This window comes from Poecilia mexicana, unplaced genomic scaffold, assembly GCF_051168715.1.
Source record: "Poecilia mexicana isolate PSO_F unplaced genomic scaffold, ASM5116871v1 scaffold_16, whole genome shotgun sequence".
NCBI classification, from domain to species: domain Eukaryota; kingdom Metazoa; phylum Chordata; class Actinopteri; order Cyprinodontiformes; family Poeciliidae; genus Poecilia; species Poecilia mexicana.
In genome coordinates this window covers 24,256,117-24,281,900 of record NW_028263385.1, presented here as the reverse complement: position 1 = coordinate 24,281,900, position 25,784 = coordinate 24,256,117, and the positions used below count along the sequence as shown (strand labels likewise).

Sequence of the window (25,784 nt, the reverse complement as noted above, 5' to 3'; positions counted from 1 at the left end):
ATCCGCTCCTATAAATCGTGGGGATGGCAGGGCCGAGGTGGAAACGCTACTTCGGATGTGAGCCTTCAGGTTATCAACTTGTCTTCTGCTCTTTAGCATCTACGGCGTCGTCTTCAGTTATGGGAATTACCTACAGCGTTGGAGAGTAAGTAGCTCTGACAGTGGTGAATGTGCTGCTCTGTATGGTTTTCCATATGCGCTGACAGGACAGCATGTTTGTAAAAGTAAGACAAAAGTGTTTCTCTTTCGTAGAACAAGAGCTTATTGTCCTGCAAAATAAACAGCTTCTACGCTTTGTTTTGAGTATTTTATTATTATTTTTTTTTGATGACAGATGTAGTTATTTTTTTATTACATTAGTGAATCTGTGATTTTTGCAGTGCGGTTTTCTAGTCCATTATGTTTTTTAATTTTTTTTTAATTTTTTAGATTTTTGACATTTGACAAAGTAAGACTCTGAGGAAATTAAAATAAATCATGTTTAATATTAACGTTTAATTCCCCAACATTTGTTTTGCAGGGCTGAATTAATAATTAATAGTTCATCCCTGCAAAGCTGTAACTGGGTAGAATGTCTCAGTTTCCAGCTATTTGTGCACATTAACAACTTTATCAATTTAATTCACAAATTAAAATAACATTTTGCTTCTTTTTTTCATTCTCACCATTGCACACACACCAGTCTGTGGGAAACCACAAATGTAAACCATGTAAAAATGTAAACTACGTTTACTCTAAAAGAATCATTTATATTTATTTGACAACAGTTCTCTCTCATTTCTAAATAAAAATATTCTTATCTCCGGCATTTATTTGCAGAAAATGACAAATTTTCTACGCAGCATGAAGCAATGCAACAAAAACAAGTTCCTATTCACTTGACATAATGCTAACACTAAGTAGTTAGTAGAAGCTTATAAATCATCGCCCTGATTTTATGTGTCTTGGCATGTTCTCTGCAAGTCTGACATCACTATTGAGTTTAGATAATCAGCCAATCATGCAGGGCCTCGTTGAGCAGCGTGTCAAAAACTGGATGGGGTTTCTCAACGTGTCTCCAGTTTTGCAATGCTGCACTTTATTCGAAATTAAACCCTCTTCGCTCCCCTTTTGCCCTGCAGGGTTGATCACCTCTACACCTTCTTCGTGCAGTGGTCTCCAGACATCTACAGCAAAGGCGAGAAGAAGCGCTGCAAGCCCTCCAACAACGTCAGGATGAAATGCCACAAGGACACGAACGGAATCAGCAAGGCCTTCAGAAAACCCGCCGGCAAGCCCCAGGCTGCAAAGAAGTGGGAGGTGAGTTTTTGCTCAGGCAAAGAAAGAAAAATAAGATAAGTCGGAGATTGTTGAGCTCCGCTCTCAACAGAGAGCACATTCTTCAGGAGGGTTTCAGGAGAACATCGCCCCTCCTCTGTTACAGTAATAGCAAGCCGAGGGCAATGCATGCAAAAAACAAAAGAAAAAAACCCGAAACCCACCTTCCTTATATGGACATCCTTTCTCCTCCTCCTCTGTAGCTCGGGGCAAGGTTTCCGTTTCCATGTATGAAGGAAAGTAAAACTCTAGTGGCAACGGTTAACCAATAAGCAGCCGCGCGGTTGGGTTTCCGACTAATGAAAGTGAAAGCGCCGCACACGGTATAAAAAGGGAGAGAGTTTCCCTCCAGAGAAAGCAGACATGTGGAAGAGCAGAGCGCAGAGGTTGACAGACAGCTCAGCAGCTATGAAGAAAATGCAGAAAAATATCCGAGTGCTTTATTTCGCCAGTGACTGTGCGGAGCCGTACGTTGAGGTGAGATTATGAGCTGGAAGCAGGCGAAGGGGGGATTATTTGCTGTCAAGCTCTCAGGGGTTTTACTTACAGCTGCGTATCTGTAGGACAAGTCTGTGTGTGAAAAAAGACGAATGTCAGAGGGGGAAAAAAATGTGTGTGGGGAAGGCAACAGTTTTCTCATGGCTTTGTTGGCATCTTCTGTCCAGATCATCACGGTGAAGGACTCAAAGCGCCGCCTGAGTCTCTGTGACTCGGTGGAGTCTGAGGTAGATGAGACCGAGTTCCAGGAGGTTGAGGATGACTTTCCTGTCCTGAGCCATGCGAGCCAGCTGCTGGATGACTTTCACCTGCAGAAGGTGAGTTTTACTCCTCAAATCCGGCCAGTTCTAATGGAAAAGTTACTTCTGTGTTGTTATTTTTGGACTTGAAAAAGCTAGCATTAGATGTACAAGAGCATCATTTGATCCAAGACTTACTTTTTTTTTTCTTTTCTTTCCCGCAAACAGATTGCAGCTAACTTGCCTCCAAGGACCCAGGGGTATCCGTGGCATCTAGTTTACAGCACCATCAACCACGGGAGCAGCCTAAAGACGCTCTACAGGAACATGGCTGACCTGGACAGCCCCGTGCTGCTGGTCATCAGAGACATGCACAAAAAGGTTTGCATCTTGACTGTTGGCTTCAACACAGATTTTAAAATGAGGGGGGAGAAAAAAACCAAAAAAAAAACAAAAATGGACATTGACTAACGAGCTGCTAACTTATGTTCCTTCCAGGTGTTTGGAGCTTTTTGTTCGGATCCATTCAGAGTCAGTAAATACTGCTACGGAACGGGCGAGACCTTCTTGTTCAGCTTCAATCCTGACTTCCAGGTAGGAGTGGACTCCATTTTTATTATCATTGGGAAAGCTGTTATTATACATTTAATATCAGCAAAAAAAAAAACAAAAAAAAAACAAGTACAACTGACTAACATTTTGTGTTTAATTCTCATTAGCAATACAGGTGGAGCGGGGAGAACTCCTACTTTGTGAGCGGCAACTGGGAATCTCTGCAGATTGGTGGAGGAGGGTAAGTTCTCCTTTCCTTCACTCATGACTAATATGAAAGAGGCAGTTTATGATAAGGCAATAATAATAAGAAAGATTTAATTAAAGATTTAAAGATTAATTAAAGATTTAATTTCTAATTTTCTAAATGTTTTCTCTTTTCTTTTTTTGTAGGGCTGGCTTTGCTCTCTGGCTGGATGCTGACTTGTACCACGGCGCCAGCTTTTCCTGCCCCACCTTCCGCAACGCTCCTCTTTCCACCAATGAAGACTTCATTGTGCAAGACGTTGAAGTCTGGACTGTGCAGAACTGAATGGGGGAAGCACTAAGAAGACAAGATTTCCCATCTGAAGCTATGACACTTCAAGGTCAGCCAACCCGTGTGCTGCACCCCAGACGGCGCATCCGCCGTCAGAGCCGCGTCTGGACCGGAGCGACCCGCGCAGCACGGAGACGTACGCGACGTGGTTCCCACGGTGGGCTTCCTGCTCGGTGAGCTGGAACTGTTAGAAGCAAGTGGCAACTTGAAATCCCACAAATCATGCTTCCTGTGTCTGCAAGCCCCCTCTGGCTGTTCGCCGCAGTCCGCCCCGCCGGTGGCCTTCTGCGATCCTGAAAAGCATCTTGGGCACAATGTTCACACTGAAAGACGTGTTTGTTTACAGTTCTAAAATTGTATGCATGCCTTGTGATACGTGTGTGTGTTTTTTTACACCTGCTTGTGCGTTATTTGCTTGATGGTAAACCCCCCCCCCCCCAAAAAAAAAAAAAAAACACTGTAAAAGGATAGGAGATGCAGTTGCCTGTCTGAGCTGGTTTGGTTTCAGTGTTTCTCCGTTTGAGTAGACCAAATCTGATGAGGTGAGGTAAAGCACTGCTTTGCACTACAAACATCTAACTGTACTGTGTACATGTGGTGTGTGAGGAGGAAGTGAAAACTAACCGTTAACCGTCTTATGTACTGCTGCTATGTTCCTCTTTGGAGTATGTAGCTTGTAAGATAGTAATGATTAATGTTTGAAATCTTTGGCTTATTTTTGTATGCAATTATTTAAAGATAAATCTTTTTGTTTTTATATGCAGAAAATTTGAAACGAGAAACTAAAGCACATGTTTGCTTGTATGTCTGTTTGGTTTATTTGTTTGTGCACAAATCTGATTCTGCCGGGTGGTGCTGGCACCGCCACAGGTCTTTTTTCCTGGAAAAGATGTGTGTTTGAGTAAAATGGCATATAAATGAGCTTTTTCTTTGGAATTGATTAAGCTTAATAAAAAAAAATAGAGATGTTGTCAAATATAAACTGTGTGATGTGTTTAATTGAAAGAGTGAACTGGGTTAAAGTGTCTAACAGCTCAAACAAAAATATTCACACTTAATATCTATTTTACACCAAGTTACAAGAAACCACGCCTTTTATCAATAGCAGAAAAAAACACTCTGCTCAAGGATCTGAATTGAAGACTTTAGTTAAACTTTAACTAGGACAATTGAAGTCAAAAGAACTCAGTTGGTTTTCTATTAAGTATTTACAACACGTTATAGAAGCGATTTGAGACCGGACGGTTATAAAAGTGATACGTGTGCACGTTGTCGGCTGCTGAGAGCATTTAGACAGAGAACCGGTGAATTGACCTGATCAGGGTCGTGGTTTTCTGAACACTTCTGTTCTAAACTCAGTTTTCCTGGCAAGCTTGATGTCTACCTGCAGCTGTCACGAACAGCGGCTGGACAGAGGAGCAGACGCACGCGTCCTTCAACAAGTCCTCCACATTTACAGGAGCCGTCAGCTCAGCATTCAGACCACTGACATAAATATCTATTTACTTCTGTGATTCATCATTCCTATGATCATCATCATAGGAATCATTCCTATGATGAATCCTATGGCAGGTAAACTGTATGTCAGGGTGTCATTTCAGCTGATAAAAATGAAGCATAAGGTGAGCATGAGGTGTTTGGCCTGATTGTCCAACGCACCTGAACGCAACACATCATCAGAAGATGTAATCTTAAACTGAACCACCAATTTATCTCATGGCTCTGAGCCATCATTATGTCATTATGTCATTATGTCATTTCACAGAAGCCTCATCTCTGATGTTGCAGGGTTAGTTTTTTTTTTCCTTCTTGCAGCTCTATTTTGTCTCTAGTTTCATCATTTCTATCAGGGAAGCAGAAAGTGGTTGCTCCGGATACATTTCTTGGGATTCCCAACCGTTATTTTAAGAGATCCCTTCAGCAAACCTGAATATCTTATTACGTGTGCCGCCACCTCGACCTGGACTCCGCAGCATGTTGTACTGATTAAAGAAACGGTCATAAATTATTTACTGAATTTACTGTTGAAGCTGTTAAAGCAGTTTCTAAATGTTGGGTCATGCTGGTGACGTTATTCTTTCATGTTTGAATGCCATGTTAGAGAGCTGACACCAATCAGTGCAGTGGTTTCTGTTTCTGCAGAATGTTTGCACTGAAACTTTTTTATTATCAAGCAAAAAAAAAAAAAAAGCTAAGCTGTTCGAAGCGTGGGCTGCCACACCTGCAAAGCGCTTAATGTCAAACTGCCAAATGTGTGACTTGAGTCATGTATGACAGAGGATTTTTTGAGAGATGCTTGGATTCTGCATGCTGATTTTAATTTACCTCATACATGTTATGATTCAATATGCTCCTTTCTTTCTGTTTTTCTTTTTCTTCACACGCACATCCCAAAGTTAAGATAGAGTCGATTGCAAACCCTTCTAGAAGGATAACAATGCCAAGTCTAAACTTGTAGGTCGCTGATATAAACTGAACTTTGGGATGTGGAATGCAGAGTTATGCATGAATCAGTGAAAGTGTGCGTACGCCAACAAACTCCTGGAGTTCTTTTTATTCCAAAATTTCATTTACCAATCGGCATGAAAATATGACTGTGTTTGCTCCCACACAGATTTCTTCTGTTAAAATGTTTCAGATCATCGAAGGTAAGAACATCCATCCATTTTCTTTACACCCTGGTCCCTTGATGGGTGCTGGTGCCTCTCCAGCTAACATTCTGGGCAAGAGGTGGGGTTCACCCTGGACAGGTTGCCAGTCTGTTGCAGAGCAACACAGAGACAAACAACCATGGACATACTCACACCTACAGGCAATTTGGAGAGGCCAATTAACCTAACAGTCATGTTTTTGGATTGTGGGAGGAAACCAGAGAAAACCCACACATGCACAGGGAGAACATGCAAACTCCATGCAGAAAGACCAGGGCCGGGAATCGAACCCAGAACCTTCTTACTGCAAGGCAACAGCTCTACCAACTGCACCACTGTGCAGCCCGAAGGTATGGACAGTAAATTCAAAAAGAGAAGGTGAAAACTAACCCCGCTGCATTGTAAATTAAAGAATTGGGAAGCTGAGGGAAGCTGAGTTCAGCTAGCCACAGCCTGGCCTGATAACTGTCAGACCCGTAAAATCAAGAAATAACATAAGTAGAATCTGTATGGCAACTTTAAGCAGGGCAGTAGATCTTCTGTTCTGGGCAGCTTGCCATTGATAGAACCACAAACTCTGGCAGAAAGAAATCCTGGAGGAGAATGTCTGACCCTGGTTTTGCTGAATTTATGCAACAGGGCTATGATGCAGCGGACATGAGCAATTTCTCTGAAAAATCAGAATTTTGCATTTCCTCTGGTCGTCTTCGTCTTATATCAGAGTATGTTTGACTATCTGAACCTTTTAGGTGTGACAAACAAAGCAAAACACAATAATCTGAACAGAACTGGACATATTTATCTTATGGGTTTATACTTCATCTAGTTACTTCAGCAGCAGTTTGTGTAACATGTAGGACGGAGGAACTTTCCTGCCGGTGGTCTGTGGTTTGGTCTGTAACTCTGTGAGTAAGTAGGTTAAATACATGAAGCGAAGCTGGGAGGACTTTAAACCGCAGGTGTTTCTACCTCAACAACAGTGACATTTGTTTAGGAAATTGTTTTGCATGTGTGGGGAATTAAATGTCGAAGGTCAGTAGAATATGTTTCCCACATCACGGCACTGACTCTGACGTGGTGGATACTTATTTCCAGTGGACTTTCTGTTTGGAGTTGTTTGTCCGACGCCTTTGTATTTTTCTTTTGCGGTACCTCTGGGTTTTTGTTTTTCCTCCTAGGGCCTCCATGTTTTCAGCCGTTTGGTTCCCGGTGCTCTCCTCTCCTTGTTCTTTTTTCTTACCTCCTAACCGTTTTCTGTCATCTTCAACTTCTGCTCCACGACCGTTTGGATCATGTCGCCACAAAAAGCAACCTTCGGGTTCCTCTGTCATCCGCTCCAAGCTGTCCGGCGTCTGCACTTTGTTCTCAGCAGCTGCAGCTCCAGCTCCATGACACACACCCAAACCAAGACCCCAAATTTATGAGCACTTATGTAGTGAAAAATCCTCTGTGTTTTAAATTTAGGCAAAAATATATTCCATTAATTCTGGTCACTTTGTGTATGAGTTGCTCACGGGGCTTTCTGTCTTCAAATTCAGGTGGTTTTACTGGGGTATTTTTTTTCTCCAGCATGTTCCTCACAAAAATGCACCGTCTCTAGTTTGTTAAACATTTTCTCTGTGTTTGCCGCACTAGTGACCGTTTTCCCATTGGTAGCTGCTGCACGGTGCTCTACCGCAGAGCCACACGATTTCCCCCCCAACCCTCCCTTAAAAGAAACCTACAAAGAGGAACAAACAGACTAAAAGAAAACTAAATTCAAGAAGAAAAATCTCTTGGACATTTGGTTTTGGAATCGAAAACCGGGGGGGAAAAAAAATAGTTTCAGTACCCAATCACCAACGTTCTGTTATCTTTTGATCTGCTTTTGTCTAGAATTTTCACACATTTTTTTAAGAGAAAAAAGATGAACATTGTCGTGGTTAGAGTCTAACCACAACAACGTTCTGCTCATGAAAAGTTCCCATGCAAGGTGTTCCAGTAAAAGCAGAGGAAGCCACATTTAGTTTTTTTTTTTTTTTTTTTATTCTCACCCCTCTACTAAGCTTATGGTTAGAATTAGACCAGCCACCTGTGTTTGACTTGATTTGTGTTTCATAAATACAGCAGTGATCTTACCATCCCAGATACATCACTGGTTAACTTCAACACACACATTTAACCGTGTGCTAATGAACAAAAAGATTTAGCTTTAACTTTAGACAAAAGATGAGCAATCAAAAAAATTGAACATTACATTAAATATTTCAAAAAGCAGATTCAGTCATTAACTACTATTGTCTTCCCTCCATTTATGCAGTCCTTTTCTCTGGTCTAATAAAATATGCCAATCAACTACCCTGAAGTTTTTGTTTTAATCTGACAAAAGGTTGAGGGATATAAATACTTTTGTCATTTAGAGTCCAGTTGCGTGTGTATTCTGTCTTTTTTTAGTGAAAGTGAACCAGATCCCCTCGTAGTAACATTTCCCACGTCTGAAAAAGGCCGGGGCATCCAGCGTCATGGAAAGAATTTACCCGATTTGATAAGAGATAAACAAGCTGCTTAATATCCTGGAAAGGAAATGACGACAGTGTGCGTTTGCATGCTTGTGCAGAGGATTGTTTTTCTTCTGTTAACATGAACTCTTAATCTGACTCAAAATAAAAACGTCACCTTTCTAAAACTGAAAACACCTACAGCAACGGTTGCATTTTTTTTTTAATATTAGTTTTCCTGTTTAAAAGTTTCAAATTGGTCAGAAGCTTCATTTCTCAGATCCAGCACGAACAATCAGCCACTACAGGTGTATAATCCCACAAGATTCAGGACTCGCATGAGCTAAGTTTACGTACGAAAACCTGCATGTCTAACTTGCGAGCTTTACGGCTGATTGTTTTTTTCAAGTTTGCGCTATGATCTAGTCTGTCTGGCAGAACTGGCCCTAACTCTCCAGTGGATTGTCTCACTGTTTCTCTTGTGCAAGAATATCAGGGGCTGATTGTTGGCCCCTGTTGTGGAAATTTTCCTTTAACAAAGAGTGAGGGAAAACTGTGTCAAGAACCGGAGAAAGGATATATTCTCGATCAGTATTTATTCGAAGTCTCGGCTCACTGATCCCAGCCAGGAGAAAGAGCCCTGTGCAGAACGGAGCTCACACTTTTATAGGGAGAGTTTCATTCCAGTCACGTAGTTTGATAATCTACCTGATTACAGAACAGGCAGCAGACAGCGAGCACACGTCTTCTTTCACTCGGAGCCACGAGAGATAAAGAAACAATTCAGTGACTTCATTGTAATGCTAAGGCCAGAGAAACTAAACTCCTTCAGAAGACTTTTTCATGAGCTCATGCATCACACAAGAATCACAATACTGCCATGCATAGATTCAGCTAATAATCATAGCAACCTTAAAATGTTCCCATTACATCCCAGATTGTCTTTCTTGAAGTCTCTGATTTCAAAAGATAAAGAAATGTATACCTGAGCACTATTACCAATATTATAAGTTTTTATAAGTTTCCAAAGTGCCAATCTAATGGCTCTGTACCAAGTAGAGTTCAGTTTAAACCAGTTGAGCTCACTACTCTATAATTCAAATGTCATATTTAGTACAGCCAGTACAGCATCACAGTCAAAATCAATCAATCAATCAATCAATCAATCAATCAATCAATCAATCAATCAATCAATCAATCAATCAATCAATCAATCAATCAATCAATCAATCAATCAATCTCACCAAGAAAAATTCACCCAGCCGTTAACATTCAGTCACTGACTTAGAGGTTATCCATCATGGATGCAGATGGTGACAGTGGAAAGGAAGCAGAAAGAAACCTGCAGCATAAACAGTCTTAGGCTGAGTGGCTTGTAGCTGAGAGAAAGACAAGTAGTCATAGAAAATAAATGCATTGGCTTTGGGGCAAAAGAGCTTTCCTTTGTGAAATGGATAAAGAGTACACAGTCAGTAGCAGCAACAGCACTAGCAATTGGCTCTACCCAGAGTAGAGACAAAGCTAAGTGTTAGAGATTTTTTGGTATTATCATTTTGTTATTACTTTAGTTCATATTCAGTCTAATGTTAATCAACATTCAGTCTATAGATTATTAAAGTGTTCTCTTCCTTCTGTGTGCATAAATTGACCTGGAGGCCTCATATTTTGTTTGTCTTCATGTGAAACAGTTAACTGTGTTTCCCAGATCTTAAATTATGTTTCCACAGGTGCCTCCTTATCAACCAGAATACTCCCTACCTTAGGAACTGCCTGTGTGCAGTAATATTTTGTCTCTGTTGTCTTCCTTACCTATCCTCCCTCTTTTTGTTTGATAATAAAAGACAAGCTGTAACCAAAGGTCTTTAGGACGCTCGGTGAACGGCTTGGAGGAGCAGTTTGCTGAGTCTTTTCCTTTTGCAAAAGCTTGGTCAGAAAACTCATATATGTTGTCTGTGGTTCTTTTATGTAGGTTCGAGAAAAATACCTATCACTAAGTATGGAGCCACTCAGCCAGATATGTTACCTATGGCGAAGAAAAACAAAGAAAACACATTTTATTAGATTTCTCGTTGACTCTGTCCAGGAAAAATACGCAGAAAGCACAGAGAGCCTGACGGAGGTACAATTTCTATGGGAAAGAAATACCAATGTTAACAACAACAATAATGATGATGATGATGATGGTAGCTTTTACTGCTTCAAATTTTTAACACGGTCTATGTATTTTTAGTTGACTTGGTTGAAAAATAAAAGCAAAATGTGTTTGCAAGTGGAATCTATGGACACATTTGCTTTTGTTTCCATCATCTCATGGTGCAGACGCTAATAGGACATGATCTAAATCTGTGTGTCTGCTTCTGGAAGAGCAGGAAGTGAGAACCAAATAAAACAGGTGAAGACACACACCTAGACACACACACACACACGCGATTAAACTGTAGCGATGAGAACCCGAGGCACTTTTGAGGAAGCAAAACTCAGGTGTTAACTGTCGTCTCTGCTCCATTTCCCTAAATATCCTTTGTTCTTTGAAATTTTTTTTTTTTTAGGAAAAACGTATTTTGTGCATTTTTTGTAGTGTTTAAAATTATATTAATGTATTTCCATGCATCTCTTTATTTCCTTTGAAAATGGACATAAATAAGCTAACTCTTTTCAGCGTATTACTGGTCTGTTTCCTTCACACGTGGCACTTTCGCTGTTTTATTTTCTGAAAACTAATGAGACGCATTCTGTTGACTGCTAAAACTGACAAGATGCGTCAAAGATAATGGATGGACAAAGCAAACTAAAATGGGACCAAAGTACAGGAGGATGAAGACGTGTTCACACTGAGCGCTGCATAAAACAGGACAGAGAGAGGAAACTGAGCCAGTGGTGTTTGTGTCAAGGTTATTCAGGTTGTTGTAGTTCATTGGTAATTTAGGCGTCATACAGTTGACATCATTGCACCTTTCAAAGCGTTCCGACACACTTCTCAATTACAACATAACTAACGGCTTCTATATGTCTGTGATTTCATTTAAAAGGGCTAAGGGCTGTTCCTGCTTCCAGTGATTCCTGGAATCATTGGGTATTCTCACAGAACGGGGAAGCAGTCTTGGTTTAACGGTCGGATAGCATTTTGTCGCTAAGGGTTGAGTTTATAGGATGAAATAGACCCTGGAGGAATTGATGCTTTTAAGATGTGTCAAATGTTTCTGAGTCATTCCCATTTGGAAAACCAAATTTATGCTCTCAGGAATATGGAAGAGAACAAGTGAAAAATATTGAAGTAATGTAACTTCAGAAATCCCCAACAATTACGGCTGCCAATCCCCAGTGACGAGTGTAATAGAAAAATTATAACCACTACAGGGCAGACGCACAAGTGGATTCGTGGGTGATAAATGTTTCCAAAAATGAGCAGCATGAGATTCTCGTGCTGAAAATAGATGGAGTGACAGATCTGCGCCAAACCTTGGTCCCCTAAGCAACCGGTTTCTTTCTGCACTGTGTTTTGCTCTCAATTAAAAAAAGAAAAACAATTAGATAGATAGATAGATAGATAGATAGATAGATAGATAGATAGATAGATAGATAGATAGATAGATAGATAGATAGATAGATAGATAGATAGATAGATAGATAGATAGATAGATAGATAGATAGATAGATATACTGATGAGATGATGAGGTGCAGCAGAGAAGACAAGTAGAGCACCTTTGCTGCAGCCAAACTTAAGGACAGACAGACAGACAGACAGCTGCCTTTGGTGCAGGCCGTGTGGCCTGCACGCACTCTGTGAGCCGCTTGGAGATGTCAGCTGATAAAAGTGAGGGCTTTTGGTCTTTGCAAATTGATTTTGCAAAGATAAGACACAGACAGAGTGAAGTCACGGTGGAACCATTTCGTCAGAACTCAGCTCTCAAAGCAACCAGTTCTCCTCAGTTAGACCATGTAGTGCTCCGGTCGTCATGTGGGTGACCTACAGCGTCGGAGAGTGAGTACAGAGAAACATCACAAAGCTGTGACAAATGTGATCGTTTTTTTTGCGCTTCACTTTGAATAACGAGGTTCTGTTTTCTTTAGATTGTGAGAAATTTACATGTGTCCAAACTGAACCTCGTCACAGAGACAGTGGAGCCTTTTAGGAGTTGCTCATGTTTATGTTTGACATGCGGACAAATGACATAAGTTTGTCTCTGACAGCCAAAACAAAAAGTCCCGATTCAAATTTAGGCGTCAGTGCTGGTTGATGTCAAACACAACAAGCATTTCACTCTTCCCAGGTTTTAACGAAGACTCAGTAAGTTGCAAAGGAATTCTGATCTTTGGTTCTTTGATTCGTTTCTTTTTAATTGTTACAAAAAACATAATAAAATAGATGCCTTAAGGAGAAAAATGCCATTTTCTTGAAGTGAACTCAGAGGATCCTTTTTACTGCAGTGTGTACTTGCATTCAGCTTTACTTCGATGCCTTGACATATAATCCTGCACGATCATTTGCTTTCAGAACTCCCAAGAAAGTAGAATCAACATGTGATTTTTTTTTTCTTTTTGAATATATGCAACTATCAACACAGAGGCAGCATCATAGTGTGGGAAGCTGTTTCATTTTTCTTTTATCAGGGACAGGGTAGCAGGCTAGCATTATTAGGAAAATGAATTCAGCCAAATAAAGGGGAAAAACTTTGAAAAAGTTGTCCAGAACTTCAGGCTCATCCAGGGTTTCACCTTTGGGCAAGATCACAACCCTAAACATGTAGCTGGAGCTGCAGCAGAATGGTTTATGTCAAAGTTTGTTCATGTGCTGATCTGATCTGACTGGCCTTGAGTTATTTTGCAAGGAAGAAGTCAGGAAAATGTGAGAAGCTCTATAGAGACACAGACCTGCAGCTGAAATTGTAGCGAACGTTTCCAGAAACTGATGGCTGAGGGTGGCTGAGCATAAAGACGCAATACTTTAAAGAATTTCATTTGTAGAAAAGTAAATCTCGAAAACCATGCAAGTTTTCCTTTCACTCAAAGTGTTACTCTAATGCATGCAACATATTACAACATTGACAAAATGCAAAAAGGCCAATGGCTGTAAAAACAGGAAAAGCGCCGTGTTATTTGTTTAAGCCTCACAAACAAACACTGTCTTTGTAGCGACAGAACAAATATGCCCTTTTCCTCGAGTAATTTTCATTATGTTTGCATTTTTGCACGCAGGTTGAGCCACCTCTACACCTTCTTTGTGGAATGGTCACCAGAAAACCACCTAACTGGCAGCAGGAAGACCTACACCCGGAAAGAGCAGCAGGACAGCCGTCGTCCTGCGGCGGACAACATCTTTGCTGTCATCAGTAAACTCTTCAGGGACTCCGTCAACAAGCTCAAAACCGCAAAACTCTGGAAGGTACGATCTAATCTAGGCTCGGTGTACTTCTCCAAAATCCTCATGCGTTTCTTGAGAAAACCTGACCTCCCCTCCCTTTTACTGTAACTTGAAGAAGCCTGGAGCACTGGGTGTTGTTCCTGGCATTGTGGGAAATTCCTCATTCCTTATATGGACATCCCATGTATTCCCTCTCTCCAAATCCCAGAAGCAGGCGTAGCCTTCCCGTCAGGACTAAAATCAACGAGCATTTGCAGAACACACCAGGGAGCTTGAGTTCCCCACTAATGAAAGTGAAAGGGTCCCTTTTTTTTTTTAAAGAAATTGTTGACAGGTGCTTTTAGAAGGCATACAGCACATGCGGAGCGACAGAGTTCAGGATAACACAGAGGAATAAAGAGTTATCAGGAAAAGGAAGGGAAATATATGCATGCTTTACGCTGTCAGTGACTGTGTGGAGCTGCATGTGGAAGTGAGATTAACTTTATTTGCTCAAGGGAGTGGGAATCATTACGAAACAGACTTTGCACAGTTCGCTTCAAAGACATAGAGATGACATTTCAAAAGCAAAATGAGCGCATACAAGAACAGACACAAGTAAGACGGAAAAAAAGAAAAGAAAAAGAAGTTACATTTATTTTTAGCAACTTGTTGCATCCTTCTGCATCCCCGTCGCAGATCATCACAGCGGTGGGATCAAAGCGAAGCTTGAGTTTGTGCAGCTCGGTGCGGCCCGAGCTGGAGAGCGATGAGGCCCTGGAGCCTGAACACACACGGCCTGTCCTGAAACACCACAGCCAGCTGCTGGGTGGATGAATGTCACCTGCTCAAGGTAAACCCGGTGCTCCTGTTAGAGAGGCGGGCCCCCAGTGAGACGTCCAAGGGTGTTGTCTTGTCAGGAACTGATGGTTTCCCCACAGCTTGCTTCTCACATGCCCCCAAAGACCCAGGGGGTATCCATGGCAACTGGTGCACAGCACCGCCATCCACGGGACAAGCCTGCAGACGCTCTACAGGAACACGGCTAACCTGGACAGCCCCGTCCTGCTGCTCGTCAAAGACATGTTCAAAAAGGTTTGCGTCTGGGTCTCGCAGGTTCCCAACAAGCCAAAACGTTGACTAACAAACTGATGTTGTTGTTTTCAGGTGTTTGGGGCTTTTTGTTCAGATCCGTTCAGAGTCAGTAAATATTTCTACGACGCAGGAGAGACCTTCTTGTTCAGCTTCGGTCCTGATTTCCAGGTGGGAGGTTGTGGGGGGATTTTATTTTCAGAGACGTCTCTGAATGTAGCATTAGTAATGATTAAAGTTCACACTTTGAACAGTCATTCTTAACACGAACCTGTTAGAGAAACAGAAATACATGAGGCTAATACTACTAATTGGATTGACACAGATTATTTTATCGATGTAAGCCAAAGGTTGAAGAAGGACATAAAAACAGTTCAAAGCTAAAAATTTTAATATCTTTTATTTGTGTTTTCTTCAGCAATACAGGTGTAACGGAGAGGACTCCTACTTTGTGAGCAGCAGCTGGGAATCTCTGCAGATTGGTGGAGGAGGGGTAGGCTCAGTTCCTGTTTGGGTCTCCAGCTGGCAAATCTTAATAAATGTGTGGCAATATATTTCAAAAATTCTTCTTCTAAATGTTTATGTTTTCTCTCTTTTTTAGAGGCGGATTTGCCCTCTGGTTGGATGCAGATTTGTACCGTGGTGCAAGCATCTCCTGTCACACCGTCCACAACGCTCCTCTGTCCACGCACGAGGACTTCACTGTTCTGGACGTCGAAGTTTGGACCGTGCACAACTGAATTGCAACGTCAAGCAAACGAGGTTTCTTCTCTGAGGCTGCGACGCCTCGAAACCCAACCAGAGTGGAGCATCAGCTCTCTCCACTGCACCTGCATGAGAGCATCCCACATGCTGCACAACGCCTATGAGACGGGTTCTGCAGACTGGTTCTGCGAGTTTTGCATTCTGGTCGGTTGAAATGCGACTCCTGGAGACAAGAGGGAACACGAAGAGCTCATTGTGAAGCTGGTGAAGGAGCCGTTAAAAGCTTTGTCCTGCCAGCTTTGATTGTGTCGAGATGTCTTATGAAAAAGTCTTTCAGTGTTTTATATTCATTTTTACTTTATGGGAATGACTTCATTACTCGTAGGTTTAAAATGCACTTACAGGGGGAACAGTTGCCCGTATTTGCTTGTGTTCGTAAGTGAAATAAATTATTTTATGGTGCAGACACTGTAATAGGAGAAGACCTTAATCTGTGCATCTTAAGCAACTGCAGAGGCTGGGGAACCAGAAAAAAAAACACACACACACACGCAATCAAACTGTAATGATAAGAGCCTGCGGCATTTATGAGAAAACAAAACTTACGAGTTAACGGCCACTGCTCTTCTCTTAAACGCTCTTTGTTCATGCAAGGATTCCATTAAGGGAAATATGTATTTTGCACATTTTTGCAATGTTTTAATATTTAAATATATGAATATATCAATTTTTTTTAAATGCTCTTAAGCACGCAAGTTCTTTTGAGTGTGTTTCTGGTTGGTTTTACTTGAATGTTTGCATGTCTGATGAGGTGGTGCTCACACTGTCACTGTTAAATTTTAAATAAATGAAAAATCTTCTATTTACTGTTAAGGCTAAGTGAATCATTGGCTTTTTTTTTACCATCATACCTCAACTAAAACAATACAACATAGAAGTTGTGATGCGCATCACTGCAGCTTTGAACTGCCAAAGTGTAATGGACAGAGGAAGCAAATTAAAATGGAACCAAAAGACAGAATGTCACTTATATTTGCAAGTTTGCACTGCAGATTTTATAAAGCAGGACAGAAACCTGTAGCAGGATGTGTGTTTGTGTCCCGTTGAGCTCAGATGTTTGGGCAGGAGAACTCTGCATCTGGAATCAACTTTGGGGTCTGAATATGAAAGAAATGTAGTGATAAAAACTTATTTTTTACATTTTTTTCAGCCAATTATTATGCAAAAAGGATCTGTTTCTCAAAGCTAATTTGCTTGTACATAAGCCTCCCCTGCTGGTCAAAGGCGGTTTAGCATCACAATTTCTTTGTAAAACTCTCCTTTTTTCTAAAATAAATCATTCCACTCAGAAATGTTTGCAACATTTCAGCCAAGGAAATAATAATAATAATAATAATAATAATAATAATAATAATAATAATAATAATAATAATAACAGCTCAGTTAAGGAAATCATATCATATTTCAGAATGCACCGCATGCTTTCTTTTCACATTTTAAACTTATAGTTTCTATTTTTCTGTGTAACATGAGTATGTAACATGACCAACCAATAATATCCGGCAAATAAATTTCAAATTTTATTTTATTTTTTTGAAAAAAGACATTAGGGTTAGTTCTATGTAAAAACATAACATTGTTTTGGTTGTGCTCTATTGGGAAAGATCATAGGGTTTCTGATAGTTTCAGTGAGTAACATTCAAGAATCTTTAAGGCAATTAAAGATTGTAGACTTAGATAAATTATACAAGATAAATGAAGGAGTCTCTGTTAAGCTTTTAAAAAGCTATTGGGTTTTAGTTTGCCTCTAAAACCAATGGATGAGCAAATGTAACACAATGCAAGAAATAAATTGAAGTGCCCGATCACTCATACAGTAGTTATTGGTTTATTTAAGACTTTTACTTTTACAGCCCTAAATGGAGATAATTAAAATATACTTTTATTTGTTTTAAGACCATGCAGAAAAACCCTGAACCACATCAAAATGTTACCACTGAGACAATTAACTTCCCAAAATGCACCTATGATCAAGTTTTCCACTCTGACCCCCTGCTTTTGTGAGCGAATCCACAATATACAACTGTCTGTTCATAAATCACGCCAGAACTCGAACATCTCCATGAATCAAGCGAGGTTAATGTTAAGTCATCAATGATGTTGCCCTCAGAAAATGAAAGACAAGACTTGACAGATGCATCATTTATTGCTTTCAAGGAGTGTCCCTCTATTTTTTCTCTCTCTCTCTTTGCCTTCTTGTCTGTTCTGGCAGGAACACTCCGGGGTTTGTTCATCCATCCTTTGTCTATTCCCGGTTGTCCAGGTTGCCAGTTCATCACAAGGAAACTCTGGACAAAACAGTGGATGCACAGAGTAACCAGCTGATCTAACAGTCATGTTTTTGTAGTGTATGAGGAAACTGGATGAGAAGCTAGAAATACACAGAGGAACGTGCAACTTCATGAAGAAGTTGCATGTTCTTCATGAGTGAAGGATTTGAACCCAGAAGCTTCCGGCTGCAAGGCAACACTGTGACCAACCCGTCCACCGTGGAGCAACTTCGGGGTTTTATTTCTCCCGTTAAACACTAAATATACAACAACGCAACAATGTGGGAAAGCAGTGATATCCTGTTTCAGTCCTCGAGCCTACTTACGGGAAAACAAAATGATTAGAAGAAGTATCTCAATGGCCTCGCCCTTCCCTATCTGTCTGAGCTGTTACATTCTTACACAGCCTCCCGTTCCCTCAGGCCAGCTGATCAGTTGCTTCTGAAGGTGCCAAAGACAACGTGCAAGCTCAGAGGGGACCGTGCTTTCTCTGTGGCGGCTCCCAAGCTATGGAATCATCTTCGCTTGGGCGTAAGCCAGGCTTCTTCACTCGCTGTTTTTAAGTCCCTTCTTAAGACCCATCTTTTTTTTCTTGACTTTTGGCACAATCTGAGATATTTCACTTTGTTTTATTGTGTCTGTATATTAATATGTATTTGATATTTGATCTTTTATATTTTAATAATTGCATTGTATTTAATGAATGTGTACAGCACACTCATAAAATACAATAAAATCCTGTCGGTGTATAAAGTGCTTTATAAATAAAGTTGGTATGGAATTGAGTCTCTCTACAGCAGAACAAGGGCTATTCATAACCCCAGGCAGATTTAGATGTGAGGGTTTTTTTTGTTTTTTTTACCTGGTGAAGAAATTAGTTGCAGACAGAAAAAGAAACAGACATATCTCAAACAATAGTAAGATAAAATAAAGAGAAAACAAAGAGTCATTTTGTATCGTGAGCATTTTGATTTTGATAGCTTTAGCCATGTATCTGGCTGTTAAACCGTCTGTGGCCACCTGGGGGACGTATGTGCGCAGGAACCGCAGGGAAATGAAGCGTTTTGAGAATGTCTAAATATTTTCAAGACGTCATAAAGTCATGCCACCAGTGGAGGGTTAGTTATAATAGATTTATGAAGTAGTAAATTGTATGTTAACATCAAAGTTGTAGCGACAAAGTGCAACTAAATAATTTTCCAGCATCATTGATTTTAACTTCAAACATATTTCTGATTTCCAAAATAAGTAATGCCATTTGCCTCTTTTGAGACTAAGATCTAATATCAAAAGGAACCGCTGTTGATTGTCCCAGTTTAAATGTGCTTATTATATATATATATATATATATATATATATATATATATATATATATATATATATATATATATATATATATATATATATATATATATATATATATATATATATATATATATATATATATATATATTTACTTCTTTTATAGACAAGGATATAAAAATAGAGAGGCAAGGGCCAACATTAAACAATATTTTAGAGGTTTGCTTTGTAATAGTTTAATTATTCAGGTCTATACGTAGACCTATAAAATCACTTTCCCCGTTCAGTTTTCCCAGTCGCGCATGCGCAGCGGAAATCCTGTCAACGTTCTGTTCCTGTTCACATCTGGGGAGAGGATAAAAATATACATAATTCAATTATTTGTCATTCTTGTTAAACTTTTAGGTTACGGTTAAGTTAAGACGCTATTGCGCTAGAATAAGTATATTTACATGTACATAAAAAACGGAGGCTGAATCCAGAATCGAACATCTGGGATCGACTTTCCTGGTCTTGGTATTGACAATTCATGTTGCCCAGCAATGGCCGAGGGTCAGACTTCTTCGCAACCTGTTCCAACTGGCACAGACAAAGACAGCAGTGTACCAGCGGTGGGTTACGACAAGAAGTGTATTTTCTGCAGGATTGTAAACAATGAAATGGACACAGAGCTTCTCCACAGAGTGAGAATCTTTTTCTTCTTGTCTTATTTGTGGATGTCAGTCAGCTAGCTTTAGCTTGTTTTTGTTAGACTCTCATAGCAACAGATTTAGCTCTATCAGACTTGGGCAGGGAAGACGTGGCTGATATTTAAGCTTCCTTTTAGATATTATAGTCGAATATATCTTGCAGAGCAGTGAGCCTATAGTGCTGTAGTTGTTGTGCTAATGGTCCGTCATGTGGGTAAGGTGTGTCTCGCATCTCCTCTGGTCAAATCAGGGTTCCTGCACTTGTTTCATGTCGAAATTTCACGCAGTGAAAGGCTGTAGTGAAATTTCACTATTTTCTTGACTCAAATGTTCAGAATTCTCAGGATCTTTTAGACTGAGTACACAAAGACAGAGTCACTGTTAGTTTTAAGCAGAAGATGAACGATGGATGGGTGGATAATGGATGAACAGGGATACAGATTGCTGGATAATGGACTAATGGATTGAATAATGGATGCAGTGATGATTATCTGACTGCAGATGGATAGATAAGGGATCGTATTATTGTAAAGCTGAATTCTAGGTTAATGAATTGATGATCATGTGGAGGAACAATAGAAGAGAATATCATTCATTGATCTCTAAGGCTGAAATTGCTTAAAGCGATGATAAATAAGTAGAATGATGAAGGATGAATACACATTGAACATTTAAAAGCTTTAGGAAATTACATTTTCCACGCTGGATTTTCTTTTTTTAAAATTCTTATCCAGACATGTAAATGTACTTCCATCGAAATCTGTACATTTGCGAATATTTCTAGCCTTCAAAGCAACCAGCCTCATGTGGACACGGAGCTGCATGTGGCTGATTATAAACCACAGAGCGGTAATTTCAGGTTTTTGTGAAATAAATATGTTGCAGGATGAAGATATTTGCTGCTTCAGGGACATTAAACCCGGAGCTCCACATCATTACCTGGTTGTCCCAACCAAACATGTTGGAAACTGTAAATCACTCAACATACAACATGTGCCTTTAGGTAAGGCCACTCATTCATGTTTTTTATCTGTATATACTTTCAACAAGCTAAATTCTTCTCCTGTTGTTTCTAGTGAAGCAAATGGTTGACGTCGGGAAGGATGTTTTGCAAAAACACAATGTGACCGATCTCACTGATGTCAGGTTAGCAACATTCAGTATGGCGCGCCAGTAAATTTAGAGGATTGTCTTTTGAAGCGTGACGTATATTGATGTATTACGTGCAGCAGATGCAGCAGTAAATACTTCACGTGTTTCCTGTGCAGGTTCGGCTTCCATTGGCCACCGTTCTGTTCCGTCACACATTTACACCTTCATGTTCTGGCACCAGTCAGTCAAATGGGCTTCATGTCGCGCCTCGTCTACAGACTCAACTCCTACTGGTTTGTCACGGTAAGTTTTAGAAAAACTTTGAATTTAGGTTTGTGAAAAATAAGTGGTTTACCCAGGGCTTCTGTCATCAGAGATATCGAATATGTATTTGTTGCTGTTTTTATTTTAAATGGAAACAAGAATAATCCCAACTCTTTTCTCTCTCTTTGGTATGTTAATTTTCTTCTGTCAAATCCTCGATATCTTATTTAATTACTGATGGTACCCTATAGATTTAGAGTAGGTAGCCTAACTTTTTTAGCATTACAATTATAGGAAGACAATCTGGTCATTAGTTGTTTTTTTTATTTGCATATATTGCATCACAGAGTTATTTGCATTTAGAGTGTATGAGTGTGTAGTAGGTGAGGTGCAGCATTTGTTGGTATCTGGAGTGTAGCTGTCACTATTCTTTATACATGATGGGTAAGAACAAAGAAGAAGAAAAAAACCTCCTGAATAGCTAACATCTTTTTTCATTGTCAAATGTTTTGCAGGCAGATCAGCTGGTTGAGCTTCTCAACTCTAAAGAAGAGACACATTGAACTCCGGATCCATTTATTTTCTTCAGTGAATTTTCATAAAGTGGCCTCAGTCGTCCTTCCTGTAAGCTGCCATGTTGGATGATACGGGATCTGTTGTTCTTTCTTGTTTGACAAAAGTTAAGGACGGTGTTTTATTTTAAACATGTGTGATGTCCTGTAGGACAAAGTATTTCTTGGTTTCTTCACAATGTGCCAGAAAGATGTCGCAGGAAGAGTGGGGTATCGAAGCTCTCATCTTAGAAAAAAACCAATGGCTAGGGACCAATTAGCATTTATCTGATTTGATCAAAACTGAAAGATGGTTTGATTTTAAAACGCAGCCGTAGAACAAAACTGATCAAAGTCCACGGAATTTGTTTGTTTTTCTGTCATTTCAGAGGGCCTGCAATGTAAAGCTGAGGTTATGCATGTGAAAAAAAATAAATTAATTGAACATTTATCCACTGAATATATGAGCTATACCGCCTGATTTACATGTGTAATCCTCAAAACATTACTTTGATTGTTGAGGTACTGTACAACATGATCATAACAAGCACTGCAACACAGTTGATGTACTGAAAATACTTAAATGATTGCAATGTGTAATATATATATATATATATATATATATATATATATATATATATATATATATATATTGCTTAGTATACACAAAAGATGTACATCAATACTGGCTACCAGTTCGTAAAAGTCTGCTTTACCTCAAACAAAACCATATTTACAGAATACACATAATTCAAAATTAAAAAGCAACAACACTAATTTTATGGCAGACTTTTTTTTTGTAAGTGTGTGATTCTATCCACCTGATAGAATCAGTTTTGAAGCATTTAATTCAGGAGCCATCCATCTTTAATCAGTTTTATCAAATGTCAGGGCATTGTCATCATTTTCTGCTGTGTATGAACTGAATGTGAACAACCAATATGCACTTTTAATTATTAATTTAGAATAAACAATGTTGCTTCTAGCGGGTTGTTTGTGGTCTTCATTAGTCCTCCTTCTTTCTTGTAACTCAACCCAATCAGCCAGTCGGAGCTTTGAGGATCTGAAGTCATCTAACTCATCATCCTATGGCCTCTATTGTCAAACGTTTCCCTGATGTGTACATACTGGTTGATCATGTCTTGAAAATGTTTATTGAATTGCATGATTTTATAACTTAAAAGTGCGTCCAATTGTGGCCAAAAGTTTTGAGATGGATAATTTATTTTTTATTTTATTTATTTTTTTCACAAACGTTATTGCGTGAGTCTTTACGGGAACACTTTGCATTGATTTTACGTTGCCGTGAGGAATGATCACTCAACTCAGTACAAAATGAATTATGTTTAACTTAATTCATAAAAGCCTGTTTTACTCTATGATGTAGCCCTGATACAAACTGACATTCCAACATCAATTTAGATGTTTGCGCTATGTGGACAGGATGGAAAATATGTGTTCTCAAATCGCTTTGCATCACAAAAAGGCAAGGATAGTGCTGCTAATAAGATTCCACCCAAATTGTTAAAAGTCTAAGGGATCAAGTTGCCACCAGAGCACAACTCGTTTCAGGAACGGAAGTGGACAGCAGTTTGGCTGCTGCTCTGATGTAAAGTAGGACAGGAATGACCAAGTTACGTTCTGCAGGGAATACAAGGATTAAGCTACAGAAGATTGGGGCGTAAGGTTAACTTTGGCACACAAAGTCCTCCTACTTTTATCTCAGTGTGAATCTATTGGCGCTTTATAAACTTGATGTATTTCTTGATGAAAGCCTTTAAAAGTTCTGAATTTCATATCGATATAGAGATACAGTAGCTGGCAGAAAAGTTCTAGACGACGATGAATCAGTATTGATTTACATTTCAGTCAGTCTCGGAACATTTGACCATATTTGTACGGTTTCTTAAATAAAGTCAAATTCGCTGGTGTCACATTTTTAAAGTAGTGCTTTTATTTCACTGTACATCTTAGTGTGGTTAAGGTACCAAAAAAAACCCAACAAAACTAATCATCATGACAAAGCAACTACAAAGCACCTCTGTTATAAACGCGTAGTGCGAGGCTCTGGTCCAAGTCGGATCAGGTTCATCTTATAGCACCAGATTGTCTGTCAGCGGCAGGCTTTGTGTTCTCCTTTGGTTCAGGCCCATCTACCCCTCTGACTTTAGATACTCGCTCATGTACTTTCAGTGCATCATAAAGCCGTGGACTTCAGTGTGGCCGGGTTTGTGTGGTTCTTTTCATACATTTATAGGCTTACAGCAGCAAGCAACATCTTGAAGAGTGGATTATTTAACAACAAAGTTGTTTTCAATCGCCAAATGTAGTACAGTAGAATACAGTAATGGGGACTCGGTTCTTTTAGAGAGGAAATCTCATTCTAATTGTCAAGCCCTGTGGCAGACGGGTGACAAGTTGGGCCTTTTCTGGAGGCCAATGCACCCTTACACTGAATTGGCCATGAATTCACATCTACGTTGTAGTAATATAGAGTCAAATGTAAGATTAGATTTCTAACAAAGTTTGGCTCAAACTGAGTATTTAACAGGACTATGCAGTAAATCTACAACCGGATGGCTGGAAGAGAAGAAAAAAAACAAAACATCAAGACTTTTGAATAGCCTAGTCCAAGTCCAGACCCAACTAGACCAAACTGCTGTTGAGACTAGTAATCCTTTATGGATGTGAACAGAAATACTGTCTTGTTCTCTTGAAATTATGTTGGAAATGTTGATGATAATTCTCCCTGCTTGTGTTTTCACTCTGTGCTGATCTAAAACAACTTTTTAATAAAAATCAGGGGTAGTAAAGGATTTGATTTTGTGGTTGTATTTTTTTTTTGAAGTCATTCTTTCTCAACATGAATCAAGGCATCAGCAAAATCCCATTATGTGCTTATTCCAACAAAGTGATTACTACATGGTCGTCCTTTCCTTGCCACAGCATCTCTCCCTCGAAGTCCACCAGTCCCTGTTTTCTGGCCCGTAAAAGAATTCCCACCAGCGTATTGGAGATGGCCACATAATGCTCAAAAAGCTTCCCGAATTCAACCGTGATCCCTTTCCTGTGGCCCTCACGTCGGTCCCCGTCGTGCTGCCCGATGTCCCTTATCACCTCGCACAGCTTCTGGACCTCCCTGCCGATGTGTGTGTGAGCCTCCTTCCCACGTTTCTCAGTCAGGGACCCCTGTTGGGGTCTCCCGTAATCATCCTGTCCCCTGTGAAGGGCCACCACAGTCTGCCTGGTGTCATGGCTGAAGGGGTTGAGCTTCTGGCTCTCCTGGTGCTCACTGGACCACTTCTGCCAGTTTTCCTTGAGGCCTTTGACAGAAACGTTGGGCGTCGCTCTGTCATCGTCACTCCGAGCGGGAGCGTTGAGGTCGACCTCGGGTTTAAAGTTGCTCCCCTGGCTGTTGGTCCCCATTATTCACTCCCCTCATTTCTGAATACAAGAAGAAAAGGACTTTGCAATGCATAGTGAAACTAAGTACAAAGTGGCTTAGGAAGAAGAGAGGCAATATTTTGATGTTTCCATCACAAAGCTCTGATCTCAAGAAAATTTGTGGACAGTGTTGAAAAGTGTGTGTGTGATAATAGCTGTGATAATAGCTGGTGTAACCTGACTCAGCTACACCAGTTGTGTCAAAATGAATGGGTGCAGCAAACTATTGTGAGAAGGTTGTGGAAGGATAAACATGGCATAAGGTCTATGCAATGCTACCAAGTACTAAATAAATGTATGTATAATAAAAGTATGAAGACATCTGAATTTGTGCGTGCATATTAAAATCTAGAGTATAAATCTGCAATTATCCTGCTATTATCTATTTATACATTGGCCGTATAAATAGATGATATCTATTTGTCTTCTATCCAAATAGAAGGCAAAAAAAATCTTTAAGCTAAAATTATGGGAATCTGGTTAAATGACATTCATTGAGAGAAAAATGAGTCTTTTATTATTAATATTTTTCGTATCAAAATTTTAATGCTAATTACCACCGAAGTAGCAATCTGTCCAGTTTCACGGGACACAGTAATAAAATGTAATGCAAGATAATCTAGTAGAAGAAAATCTACAACGCATTATAATCATTGACTGATCGTACTTCCCCCTTTTTTTAACCAATAATTGCTTTGTTA

The 25,784-nt window shown here is 39.9% G+C and overlaps 3 protein-coding genes and 1 pseudogene across 5 annotated transcripts; 3 read left to right on the top strand and 1 right to left on the bottom strand.

Moving 5' to 3' along the window:
* The first annotated feature begins 8 nt into the window (after positions 1-8).
* LOC106919059 (TLD domain-containing protein 2-like) lies at positions 9-4,126 on the top strand. The gene is made up of 7 exons (XM_014989206.2): positions 9-145; positions 1,122-1,299; positions 1,983-2,132; positions 2,283-2,435; positions 2,553-2,648; positions 2,774-2,847; positions 3,000-4,126. The coding sequence occupies exons 1-7, from the start codon at positions 24-26 to the stop codon at positions 3,136-3,138; spliced, it is 912 nt and encodes a 303-aa protein (XP_014844692.2). The 5' UTR covers positions 9-23; the 3' UTR covers positions 3,139-4,126.
* A 10,429-nt stretch (positions 4,127-14,555) lies between these two features.
* On the top strand, positions 14,556-16,295 carry LOC106919052 (nuclear receptor coactivator 7-like; annotated as a pseudogene). Its single transcript, XR_015765700.1, has 4 exons — positions 14,556-14,709; positions 14,782-14,877; positions 15,125-15,199; positions 15,308-16,295. The product of XR_015765700.1 is annotated as a nuclear receptor coactivator 7-like (transcript).
* A 3,063-nt stretch (positions 16,296-19,358) lies between these two features.
* On the top strand, positions 19,359-22,624 carry hint3 (histidine triad nucleotide binding protein 3). Of its 2 annotated transcripts, none has more exons than XM_088013721.1 (5): positions 19,359-19,654; positions 20,618-20,735; positions 20,809-20,878; positions 21,001-21,127; positions 21,604-22,624. In XM_088013721.1, the coding sequence occupies exons 1-5, from the start codon at positions 19,586-19,588 to the stop codon at positions 21,649-21,651; spliced, it is 432 nt and encodes a 143-aa protein (XP_087869847.1). In that variant the 5' UTR covers positions 19,359-19,585; the 3' UTR covers positions 21,652-22,624. The 2 variants fall into 2 exon arrangements, with proteins under 2 accessions (XP_087869847.1, XP_014844691.2); XM_014989205.2 differs by having other exon boundaries at positions 19,359-19,726.
* A 948-nt stretch (positions 22,625-23,572) lies between these two features.
* On the bottom strand, positions 23,573-25,167 carry LOC106919056 (actin-binding Rho-activating protein). The gene has a single exon (XM_014989204.2). It carries the CDS (start codon positions 25,063-25,065, stop codon positions 24,538-24,540), a length of 528 nt encoding a protein of 175 aa, XP_014844690.2. The 5' UTR covers positions 25,066-25,167; the 3' UTR covers positions 23,573-24,537.
* Positions 25,168-25,784: the final 617 nt, after the last annotated feature.

What these genes read in the sequence shown, in the direction of transcription:
- hint3 (XM_014989205.2), top strand. Translation starts at nt 19,586, where the DNA reads ATGGCCGAGGGTCAGACTTCTTCGCAACCTGTTCCAACTGGCACAGAC. An exon ending in ACACAGAGCTTCTCCACAGA is followed by an intron (nt 19,727 to 20,617) that starts GTGAGAATCTTT and finishes AATATGTTGCAG; the next exon opens with GATGAAGATATTTGCTGCTT. An exon ending in ACTCCTACTGGTTTGTCACG is followed by an intron (nt 21,128 to 21,603) that starts GTAAGTTTTAGA and finishes AATGTTTTGCAG; the next exon opens with GCAGATCAGCTGGTTGAGCT.
- LOC106919056 (XM_014989204.2), bottom strand. Translation starts at nt 25,065, where the DNA reads ATGGGGACCAACAGCCAGGGGAGCAACTTTAAACCCGAGGTCGACCTC.
- LOC106919059 (XM_014989206.2), top strand. Translation starts at nt 24, where the DNA reads ATGGCAGGGCCGAGGTGGAAACGCTACTTCGGATGTGAGCCTTCAGGT. An exon ending in ATTACCTACAGCGTTGGAGA is followed by an intron (nt 146 to 1,121) that starts GTAAGTAGCTCT and finishes TTTGCCCTGCAG; the next exon opens with GGTTGATCACCTCTACACCT. An exon ending in ATGACTTTCACCTGCAGAAG is followed by an intron (nt 2,133 to 2,282) that starts GTGAGTTTTACT and finishes TCCCGCAAACAG; the next exon opens with ATTGCAGCTAACTTGCCTCC.